The following is a 12,103-nucleotide window of genomic DNA, read 5'->3' as shown; positions in this document are numbered from 1 at the left end:
TGGTGGCGCGCGCCTGTAATTTCAGCTACTCGGGAGGCTGAGGCAGAAGAATCGCTTGAACCCGAGAGGCGGAGGTTGCAGTGAGCTGAGGTCGTGCCACTGCACTCCAGCCTGGGCGACACAGCGAGATTCCGTCTCAAAAAAAAAACACAGAAATTTAAAAATAATTGTTATTCTATTCTTTCCATGTGTGAGCAGCCGTATATTATTTACAAATACATGAGACCTTATATACAAGGTTTAAGGCAAACACCCTCTGGGTGGGCTTAGCTCACCTCAGGGAGGAAGCCCTGCCTGAAAAGGGGGCACCTTCGGCTGTCAGTCTTTCTGCATTCAGCCCAGCATTTGGTCACATCTTCTGTCACTCAGGGCGTGAGGGCGAGGGGTCTTAAACGTTAACAAGTCAGAGACGCTGGCCTGGGAACTGTCCAATCAGGCACGCGGTTGGAGCGGAAAGGGCGGCTTCCGGGATGTGGCGGGGTCTTTGTCTCTCGCTGCAGCCGGAGTTCCTGGTCTCGTCTTCGCGCTTCTGTGTCCTCTGCTCGTAGAGGCCCAGCCTCTGTGGTCCTGTCACCTGCAGGTATTGGGAATCCACAGCTAAGATGCCAGGACCCCTTGGAAGCCTAGAAGTGGTGAGAGTGCCGGGTCCGACATCCCTAGAGAGGAGAAGGGGCTGGTTGGAACCGGTGGCAAGAGGCTGTGGCGGGACTCAGGCCTCCCCGCAGTCAGCTCCACAATCCGTGCCCCGAGTTCTCCTTGCCCAGCTCGGCCTCAGTCCCCTTCAGCGATAAGATGGCGGCTGCGCTGACAGCCAGGCTCCGGGCGTCCTGTCTCTTCCCTGCCCAGTGACTGTGCCCTGAGCTGGAGCCCTCTCCGGGCAGCTCTACACGCGCAGCGCCGCGTCTCTCCCAGATTGTGCAGGGACCACGGGAGGGTCGTCGGCAGAATCCTGACTCGGGGTGCTGGGGGTGAGGGTTCATGAATGGAAAGAGCTTTTGTTTGGTTTATGGGGTTCCTAGTTCCTCTTTTCGCCTATTAAAAATGTATGGGAATTATCGCGAAAACACTTAAGAATTTAAACAAGGAGCGGTTCAAAAATTGTAGAGCTCCCAGCTGTGGGTTGTAGTTTGTGGGCCACGAAAAGATCTTGAAGGAAAGATGCATGATGAAAATACCCAAATTCAGTAATCGATTAGGTACGTTTACGTAGTTTCTTAATTTTCACCTTGAGCCTACAAATTTCCTGGTTGTGTAATCAGAGCTTACTTGGCAGTTTATCATTTTTTAAGCCTGAATTTTGTTTCCCCCGATGTAGTAATTTCTATTTAAAAAATGCATTTGAGTTAGATTTTTTAAAATTAGGAATCCAGGGATTGGAGCCACCTCAGTCTATTTGCCGCCACGTGGGACTGATTTTCCCTTGCATGTTTCACATGGGTCCCAAGCAGGGTCTCAAGGCAACCCCCCACACCCCATTTCTGCAGCCTAACTCTGGCTTGCAGTAAAATACTGAATTTTCAGTTTCTTCTGAAAATCTCAAATGCCAACTTCCTCTCCCTAATTTACATTATTTATTATTTGTTTTTTAGTGTACCTTTTATATACCGTATTTTAATTAATCATTTTTTGACAAAGCATTAGATGGCATATTGAAAAAGATGTTTTCTCATTTGAAGGACCTAAATTTGTAGCAAATTCTGTGGGAGTTTTAAAAAGTTAAGCTGCTATAGTAAGTTACTGGGCATTCTCAGTATTTGAATATGGAACATATGCACAGGGGAAGGAAATAGCATTGCACTTTATAAACACTGTATTGTAAGTGGAAAATGCAATGTCTTAAATAAAACTATTTAAAATTGAAAAAAGAAAAAGATACGTTTTCTGTTTGTAAGTATTTCCCATGAGAAGAAAGCAAAGAATAATCCCCCGATAGTGAATTGTAAAAAGTCTCTGTGCCTCTTTTTCTTTTGTCTTGCCTAGGCACAAAGGTATTACGATAATGTTTTAGTGTCAAGATGTTTTTATTTTGCAAACCTTACGGAGTGATTTGTCCTCAGCAACCCTATCGTTTTTTCTTGTTCCTGGGTTTTAGTACTGTCTCTGAATAAACCAAGATAACTGCTGTGGCTATGTCTGCTAGAGTATCTAGTGAATATCAGCTCCTAAGTCGTTTTCTTTCATAGGACAACCTGAGGTAGGGAGTGCAGCCTCCCCAGTGGATACTCTGGGGAAAAGATGGTATCTTTTGGTGTACTCTTCCTTTGAAAAGCTAACCCCTTGAGACATTACAATTGTCTTCACCCAACCCAGCTTCCATTTCTTGGAGACAGATTGCTGGTCCACCAATCACATGCTGATATTGAGGGGAAAACAGAAATAATTTCTGCCCCCTAAATGCTCTAAGATTTGTGAAAGAAAAAATAGTATCCCAAAAGACAAAGAAAAAAACCTGACTTCAGTGAGATAGTACAAAAACTTGCAAAGTAAAATACACTTGGGGCACTCACTTGAGCATAGTGCACTGTCTCCTAAGAGAGTGGTCACTGAGCACTTAAGTGAGCAGGTTGGAGTGGGAGAATCTCTCAAGTGATTGGATGATCTGAATTGACCCATGAGTCAGACACATCTGTTTTCTTTCTTTTTTTCTTTTTGAGACGGAGTCTAGCTCTGTCACCCAGGCTGGAGTGCAGTGGCGCGATCTTGGTTCACTGCAACCTCCACCTCCCACGTTCAAGTGATTCTCCTGCCTCAGCCTCCCGAGTAGCTGGGACTACAGGCATGCACCACCACACCCAGCTAATTTTTTTTTTTTTGGTATTTTTAGTGGAGACGGGGTTTCACCATGTTGGCCTGGTTGGTCTTGAACTCCTGACCTGGTGATCTGCCTGCCTCGTTCTCCCAAAGTGCTGGGACTACAGACTGAGCCACCGTGCCCAGCCTACACATCTAATATCACTTCCTTTTATTGCAGGGTAAATTTGTGACAGTGAATATCTCTGTTCTGTATCCTGTTATCTTGACTTCTGAGTTTCATGCTTAATTTTATGAGATAAAACTTGGTACCTCCTGGAAATGGTCCCATATGACTAATTGTTTACTACATGATTTTTAATGGAAATAATACAATAAGACATGTATTGTCTGAAAGGAATTGATACTTTTGGTTTTCTCATTGAGGTATAAAATTAAAGCGCCTTATAATTTCATCCCCTTATATGAACATTGTGTTTGAGTAATGTTACTGAATTTTTCACACACGTAGTTTTGAAAACCAAGTTAGTAACTCTGACAATGGAAATCAAAGCATGACCCTAGTGACTCCAAGCTAAGGCTAATTAATATTGAGCTTGCAAAGGAAGGTTATTAATGGCCCAATTAGTTTTTTTCTGAAGAGCCTCTCTCGCAGATGTCCCAGCCTGCTCACCCCAGCCATGGAAGAAACCTTTATAGTGAGAGAAGCTACAGAGCCCTGGAAAACTGGGTCCCCACAGACAGATGCAGTTAAGGTTAAGAAGGAAAAGAACTGGCAGGATTCTTGTGAAGATGAAGTTATTGTTTTGAAGCAGTTTCTAGACTATTTAAAATAAACCAAAGTTAGATTAATGTAAAAATTAAATTCCAACGGAGTATTGTAACAGAAGGAAATACCTACTATAAGATCTTTTAAAATTGCAAGTTCAGGCAGACAAGGAAGGAACAAACAAGATTAGAACGAAGGTGGGAGGGAAATGGCAAATGGAGGGTGAAAAAGTTAGATTCTAGATTAATGTTTTACCTCGAACTCAGCATGTCCTTAGGAAGGACATAAAATGGGGTTGTATTTCGACTCAGATTGAGTGTAGCTGAATGTTAAGGAGCCTATGGGGAGGAGATAAGCTTAAGTGAAGTTCGATTAAAAAGTATTTTATTTTGACCACTGAAGAAAAATTCAGCTTTTTTTTTTTTTTTTGAGACAGAGTCTCGCTCTGTCACCCAGGCTGTGGTGCAGTGGTGCGATCACTCACTGCAACCTCTGCATCCTGGGTTCAAGCGATTCTCCTGCCTCAGCCTCCCAAGAAGCTGGGATTACAGGCACCTACCAAAATGCCTGGCTAATTTTTTTTGTATTTTTAGTAGAGGCGGTTTCACCATGTTGGCCAGGCTGCTCTTGAACTCCTGACCTCAGGTCATCCACCCGCCTCAGCCTCCCAAAGTTCTGGGATTACAGGCGTGAGCCACCGCTCCCGGCCAGCTGATTTTTTAAAATTAGAAGAAGAAGAAAATGTGCAGAGTCTTTGTCTGGCTATGTGATAGGTAAGAAAAAAGAGCACCAACTAAGTCATAATGGAAAGCATGTTTCTTTCCATAAACTGTTTCTGGAGAACACAAAGGATAGAGAATTTTATTAATCACAGCTATTTACCAGGATTATCTATGTGCTTCATCTTTCCCCATTTTTTTTCTTTGTCTTATACATTTCTTACATTTGACTTTTTTGGGGGTTATATTTTTTATAAGCTGGTAAATGTAACTACAGTGTTTTGCTGAGTTCTGCGAGTAGCTCTATCAAATTATGAAACTTGAGGGAGGTTACAGGAGTCCATAATTTTTAAACAGTAGCTCAGAAGCATAGATGGGCCTATGGGGTTTGTGACTGGCATCTGCAATTAGGACAATATTGTGAAAATGAGCCCTGAATCAGGGTCTGTGCTGACTCTGGGTGGTGTCAGAATTCAAATTCAAATGTTAGACAATGAGTTGGTGTTGGAGAATGTCTTGATGTTCAGCAAACTCTACAGATTTGGTACAAGAAAAAAGATATCACAGAGGCCTGGCCTGGAATAAAACTCTGGGTGTCTGGGAATGGGAGGCTCTACTCTCCTGTACACAGGCTGTCACACTGCCCATTGTCCTGTGATTCCAGGTCTCCCAGGATGAGAGAGGATCCAAACTTAGAGGAAAGAAACTCTGACAGCAGACCCCATTTTTCCCACAGCTGTAACCACAGGATTCCCACTCACTCACAAGCATACCCACTAGATATTAATGTGTCCAGACCCCTCCCAGGACTAAGCACCATGCTGAGAAATTTTACAACAGCATTTTTGATTCTAGTGTTTCCTGGCAAAAACCTACAAAAGTGTCTACAAGTCTCCTGGCATATCCCAACCCCCAGACACTGAATCTGCAACAGCAAACTGTTTTCCCCACCAACTGAGGGTTCTGGACCACCTGTTCATAATCTCATCTGCTTGCATAAACACAAAAATCCATCAGAGTATACCTCTACCTGAGCCGCTATCTGTAGCACAAACCAGTTCTTCCACCTGCATTGCACTGTTTCCCACTCATAGATTTTTATTCTTTTTAACTTTTATTTTTGGTTCAGGGGTACACATGCAGGTTTGTTATACAGCTAAAATTGTGTCATGGGGGTTTGGTGTGCAGATTATTTTGTCACTGAGGTACTAAGCATAGCACCAAACAGGTACTTTTTCTGATCCTCTTTGTCCTCCCATTCTCCAACCTCAACTAGGCCTCAGTGTCTGTTGTTCCCTTTTTGTTTTTATGTGTTCTTATTATTCAGCTCTTACTTAATTTTTTTTTTTTTTTTTTTTTGAGATGGAGTTTTGCTCTTATTGCCCAGGCTGGAGTGCGATGGCAGGATCTCAGCTCACCACAACCTCCGCTTCCTGGGTTCAAGTAATTCTTCTGCCTTAGCCTCCCGAGTAGCTGGAATTACAGGCATGTGCCACCACGCCTGGCTGATTTTGTATTTTTAATAGAGATGGGGTTTCTCCATGTTGGTCAGGCTGGTCTGGAACTCCTGACCTCAGGTGATCTGCCCGCCTTGGCTTCCCAAAGTGTTGGGATTACAGGCATGAGCCACTGCGCCCAGCCTCAGCTATTACTTAGAAATAACATGCATTTGGTTTTCTGCTGCTGTGTTAGTTTTCTAAGAGTAATGGTCTCCAGCTTAATCCACGTTGCTTCAAAGGACATGATCTTCTGTGTGTGTGTGTGTGTGTGTGTGTGTGTGTGTGTGTGTGTGTGTGTGTGTATGTGTGTGCATGTTTTAACGGCCACACAGTATTTTATGATAAGTACCATATTTTATTTATTTGAGATGGAGCTTCTTCTTGTCTCCCAGGCTGGAGTGCAGTGGCACGATCTTGGCTCACTGCAACCTTCGCCTCCTGGGTTCAAGCGATTCTCCTGCCTCAGCCTCCAAGTAGCTGGGATTACAGGCATGCACCACCACGCCTGGCTAATTTTTGTATTTTTAGTAGAGACAGGGTCTTGAACTCCTGACCTCAAGTGATCCACCCGCCTCGGCCTCCCAAAGTGCTGGGATTACAGGCGTGAGCCACTGCACCCGGACACCATACTTTTTTTTTTTTTTTTTTTGAGACGGAGTCTTGCTCTGTCACCCAGGCTGGAGTGCAGTGGTGCGATCTCGGTTACTACAAGCTCCGCCTCCCGGGTTCACGCCATTCTCCTGCCTCAGCCTCCCCAGTAGCTGGGACTACAGATGCCCGCCACCACGCCCGGCTAATTTTTTGTATTTTTCGTAGAGACGGGGTTTCACTGTGTTAGCCAGGATGGTCTCGATCTCCTGACCTCATGATCTGCCCACCTTGGCCTTCCAAAGTGCTGGGGTTACAGGTGTGAGCCACCGCGCCCGGCCCATATTTATTTTTCTTAAATTTTTTTGTTTTGTTTTGTTTTGTTTTTTTGAGACAGAGTCTTGCTCTGTTGCCCAGGCTGGAGTGCAGTGACACGGTTTTGGCTCACTGCAACTTCCGCCTCCCGGGTTCAAGCTGTTCTCCTGCCTCAGCCTCCCGAGTAACTGGGATTACAGGCACCTGCCACCATGCCCAGCTAATTGTGTGTGTGTGTGTGTGTGTGTGTATGTATGTGTGTGTAGTTTTTTTTTTTTTTAAGTAAGAACGGGGTTTCACCATGTTGGTCAAGCTGGTCTCGAACTCCTGACCTTGTGATCCGCCTGTCTTGGCCTACCAAAGTGCTGGGATTACAGGCGTGAGCCACTGTGCCTGGCCTAAGCCTTTTATTTTATTTTCTTTTTGAAGACAGGTTCTCACTCTGTTGTCCAGACTAGAGTGCAGTGGCATGATCTCAGCTCACTGCAGCCTCAACCTCCCAGGCTCAAGCAATGTTATTTTACTTTAGCCCCCCACATAGCTGAGACTTGCAGGCACACACCACCAGACCTGGCTAATTTTTTTTTTTTTTTTTTTTTTTTGTATTTTTTGTAGAGATGGGGTCTTGCCATGTTCCGCTGGGTGGCCTCAAACTTTTGAGCTCAGGCAGTTTACCTGCCTTGGTGGACTCCCAAAGTGCTGAGATTACAGGCGTGAGCCATCATGGCCAGCCATACCATATTTTCTTTATCCAGTATACAGTTGAGAAGCAGTTAGGTTGATTCCATGTCTTTGCTATTGTGAATAGTACTGCAATGAACATGCGTATGTCTTTATAATAGAATAATTTGTATTTTACTGGGTATATGCCTGATTATGAGGTTGCTGGGTCAACAGGTAATTCTGTTTTAGTTCTGTGAGGAATCGTCACACTGCTTTTTATAATGAGCTAATTTACACTCCCACTGGTATAAGCATTCCTGTAACCTTGCCAGCATCTGTTATCTTTTGACTAATACTAGCCATTCTCACTGGTGTGAGATGATATTTCATTATGGTTTTTCTTTGAATTTCTCTAATGATAATTGATGAGCATTTTTATATGCTTGTTAGCCACATGTGTGTCTTCTTTGAAAAAAACACCTTTTTCATGTTTTTTGTCTACCATTTAGTGAGGCCTTTTTTTTTTTCTGTAAACTTGTTTAAGTTTCTTATAAATTATGAATATTGGACCTTTGTCAAAAGCATAGTTTGCAAATATTTTCTTTTATTCTGTGTGTTGTTTGTTTACTGTGTTGATGGTTTCCTTTGCTGTGAAGAAGCTTTTTAGCTTAATTAGGTTCCATTTGTCAATTAGTACTTTTGTTGCAATTGCTTCTGGTATCTTTATTTTAAAATTTTTGCCGGCTTCTGTGTCTAGAATGGTATTTCATGGACCTTTTTAAATATATAATTTGAAGTTTTACATTTAAATATTTAATTTATCTTTAGTTGATTTTTATATATGGTGTAATGAAAGGGTCCAGTTTCAATCTTCTACATAGTGCTAGCTAGTTATTCCAGTATCATTTGTTAAATAGGGAATTCTTTCCAGATTCCTCTTGTTAGCTTTGCCAAAGACCAGATGGTTGTAGGTGTGTGGTATTATTATGGGCTCTCTATTCTGTTGTATTGGTCTGTGAGTTTGTTTTTGTACCAGTACCATGTTGCTTTGTTTACTGTACCCTGTAGTATAGTTTGAATTCAGGTAATGTAATGACTTCAGCTTTGTTCTTTTCGCTTATGATTGGCTTGGCTATTTGGGCCCTTTCTTGGTACCATATAAGTTTTAAAAGTTTGTTTTGTTTTGTTTTTTTAGTTCTGTTAATAAATATTTTTTGTAGTTTGATAAAAATAGCAAATCTAATTTTTTGGCAGTATGACCATTTTAATAATATTGATCTTTTCTTTCTTTCTTTCTTTTTTTTTTTTTTTTTTTTTTTTTGAGCTGGAGTCTTGCTCTTCACCCAGGCTAGAGTGCAGTGGCATGATTTTGGTTCACTGTAACTTCTCCTTCTCGGGTTCAAGCAGTTCTCTGCCTCAGCTTCCCGAGTAGCTGAGATTACAGACGCCTGCCACCACGCCTGGCTAATTTTTGTATTTTTAGTAGAGATGGGGTTTCACCATGTTGGCAGGCTGGTCTTGAACTCCTGACCTTGTGATCCAGCCACCTCAGCCTCCCAAAGTGTTGGGATTATGGGTGTGAGCCACTTTGCCTGGCCAATATTGATCTTTTCTATCCATGAGCATAAAATGGTTTTCCATTTGTTTGTGTCATCTCTGACTTTTTTTTTTTTTGGAGACGGAGTTTTGCTCTTTTTGCCCAGGTTGGAGTGCAATGGCACGATCTCTGCTCACCACAACCTCCGCCTCCCGGGTTCAAGCGATTCTCCTGCCTCAGCCTCCTGAGTAGTTGAGATTACAGGCATGCGCCACCACCCTGGCTAATTTTGTGTTTTTAGTAGAGACGGGGTTTCTCCATGTTGTTCAGGCTGGTCTTGAACTCCCAACCTCAGGTGATCTGCCTGCCTCGGCCTCCCAAAGTGCTGGGATTACAGGTGTGAGCCACCGCGCCTGGCCCATCTCTCACTTCTTTAAGCAGTGTTTTCACAGTGTTGTCATAAAGATCTTTGACCTCCCTGGTTAGCTATAGTCCTAGATATTTTATTCTTTTTGTAGTGATTGTGAATTGGATTCCGTTTTTGATTTGGCTTTTGGCGTGCATGTTTTTGATTTACAGAGATGCTACTAATTTTTGTACATTTATTTTGTATTCTGAAATTTTACTGAAGTTGTCAGTTTGAAAAGCTTTTCTGCCGAGATTATAGGGTTTTTCAGATACAGCATTATGTCATCTGTAAACAGAAATAGTTTTGACATCCTCTCTTCCTGTTTGTATGCCTTTTATTTTTTTATCTTGCCTAATTGCTCTGGCCAGGACTTCCAGTTTTATGTTGAATAGGAGTGTTGAGAGGAGGCATCCTTGTCTTGTGCCAGTTTTCAAAGAAAAATGATTCCAGGTTATGTGTACTCAGTATGTTGGCTGTGGGTTTGTGATGGATAACTCATTATTATTATTATTATTTTTTTTTTTTTTGAGATGGAGTCTCGCTCTGTCACCCAGGCTGGAGTGCAGTGGTGCAATCTCGGCTCACTGCAAGCTCCGTCTCCTGGGTTCACGTCATTTTCCTGCCTCAGCCTCCTGAGTAGCTGGGATTACAGGCACCCACCACCACGCCTGGCTAATTTTTTTGTATTTTTAGTAGAGACGAGGTTTCACCATGTTAGCCAGGATAGTCTCGATCTCCTGACCTCGTGATACTCCCGCCTCGGCCTCCCAAAGTGCTGGGATTACAGGCATGAGCCACCGTACCCGGCCGATAACTCATTATTTTGAATATGCACCTTTCATGCCTAGTTTGTTGAGGCTTTTTAACATAAAAATGTTAAATTTTATTGAAAGCCTTTTCTGCATCTATTGACATAATTTTGTGCTTTCTGTCTTTAGTTCTGTTTATGTGATGAATCACATTTTTAATTCACCTGTGATTTTTCTTTTTTCTTTTTTTTTCTTTGAGACGGACCCTCACACTCTGTTGCCCAGGCTGGAGTGCAGTGGCACCATCTCAGCTCACTGCAACCTCCGCCTCCCAGGTTCAAGTGATTTTCCTGCCTCAGCCTCCCAAGCAGCTGGATTACAGGTGCCAGCTACCACTCCCAGCTAATTATTGTATTTTTAGTAGAGATGGGGTTTCACCATGTTGGCCAGGCTGGTCTTGAACTCCTGACCTCAGGTGATCTACCCGCCTCGTCCTCCCAAAGTGCTGGGATTACAGGTATGAGCCACCGCGCCCCACCTCGTGTATGTTGAATTAACCTTGCATCCCAAAAATAAACCCTACTTGATCATAGTCGGTTAGGTTTTTGATGTCCTGCCCTATTTGGTTTGCCAATATTTTGTTGAGAATTTATCTTTTTTTTTTTTTAAGATTTTACTCCTGCAATTCTTGATCTTTTGTATAGTTTTTCATGTGAAAATCTCCTTCCATTCAGAAATGATTTTGGTTATTTCTTGTCTTCTGCTAGCTTAGGGGTTGATTGGCTCTTGCTTCTCTCAGCCTTTTACTTATGATGTCAGGTTGTTAAACTGAAGTCTAACTTTTCAATGTAAGCATTTCATGCCATAAATTTTTCTCCTAACACTGCCTTAGCTGTGTTGCAAAAATTCAGGTATGTTGTATCTTTGTTCTCATTTTTTTCAAAGAACTTCTTGGTTCTTGCCTTAATTTCATTATTTACCCAAAAGTAATTCAAGTGCAGGTTGTTTAATTTCCATGTAATTGTATGATTCAAGTGATTTTCTTTGTATTGAATTACTTTTTTATCAAGCTGTGGCCTCTGTGTGTGGTTCATATAATTTTGGAACTTTTAAATTTGTTGAGGATTGTTTTGCTTTTGACTGTGTGGTCAATTTTAGAGTATGTGCCACGTGATGATGAGAAGACTGTATACTATGTTGTTTTTAGATGGAGAGTTCTGTGGAAATCTATTAAGACTGTTTAGTCAGGTGTTGAGTTTAGGTCTTAATATCTTTGTTAATTTTCTGCCTCAATAATGTGTCTATTAGTGCCCATGGGTGTTGTACTCTCCCATTATTATTGTGTCAGTATCTCATTCTCTTCATAGGTCTCTAACAACTTGATTTATTTGTGTGCACCCATCAGTTTATTATAACACCTTTCTCTCTTCTGCTTTTTTACCATAAACATTCTTTCAAGTTCACAATTCAGATGTCCAAGAGTTCAAGAACATGTCCAGTGACCTGGTTGTTTTAGGAGAAAATGCAAATTAAAAATAAGAGGCTTTATTCACATATGTGAAACTAAGGGAGGATATTTTATCTCTGTTTTATTAACGCATTTAGATTATATGTAGATATTTTTCTCTGCTTTTTTGAAATATATGTAAATTATATTAACAGCTAAATAAACCTCTTATCATTCTTTTTGACTCAGGATTGTCTTTATTTGTAACCTGAGATTCATTGCTTTGTTTTTGCTTTGGCAAAGGTTTATTTTTTTAATTTTCAGTCATTAAAAGTACGCACAGATTTGTTCAGAGTAAAGCTCATTTTAAGAGCACATGAAAGTTGGACACAAAGGTAGAATTAAATTTAGCAATACAGAATGATAAAGACTAAAAGATACAGAGTAAGTTCCTTTGACAGAAACTTGATTATCCAAGGTAATTATTTGCAGGCTGAAGTACTTACAATGCAAAAGCAAGGGCTGGGTGCGGTGGCTCACACCTATAATCCCAGCGCTTTGGGAGTCTGAGATGGGCAGATCATTTGAGGTCAGGAGTTCGAGACCAGCCTGACCAACATGGTGAGATCCTGGCTCTACCAAAAAAAAAAAAAAAAA

General features: G+C 41.8%; 1 protein-coding gene across 1 annotated transcript in view; it reads left to right on the top strand.

Annotated features, from left to right (window-relative positions):
- Window positions 1-430: 430 nt before the first annotated feature.
- LOC739694 (zinc finger protein 98) overlaps window positions 431-12,103 on the top strand; it is a 31,541-nt gene continuing 19,868 nt past the window's right edge. Inside the window, 1 exon segment of the mRNA XM_063801454.1 lies at window positions 431-632. Coding sequence (XP_063657524.1) covers window positions 603-632 — 30 coding nt within the window. The 5' untranslated portion in view covers window positions 431-602.

Source organism: Pan troglodytes, chromosome 20 (genome assembly GCF_028858775.2).
Source record: "Pan troglodytes isolate AG18354 chromosome 20, NHGRI_mPanTro3-v2.0_pri, whole genome shotgun sequence".
NCBI lineage: Eukaryota > Metazoa > Chordata > Mammalia > Primates > Hominidae > Pan > Pan troglodytes.
The sequence above is the reverse complement of the archived record's forward strand: the minus strand, read 5'-3'. Positions and strand labels throughout refer to the sequence as shown.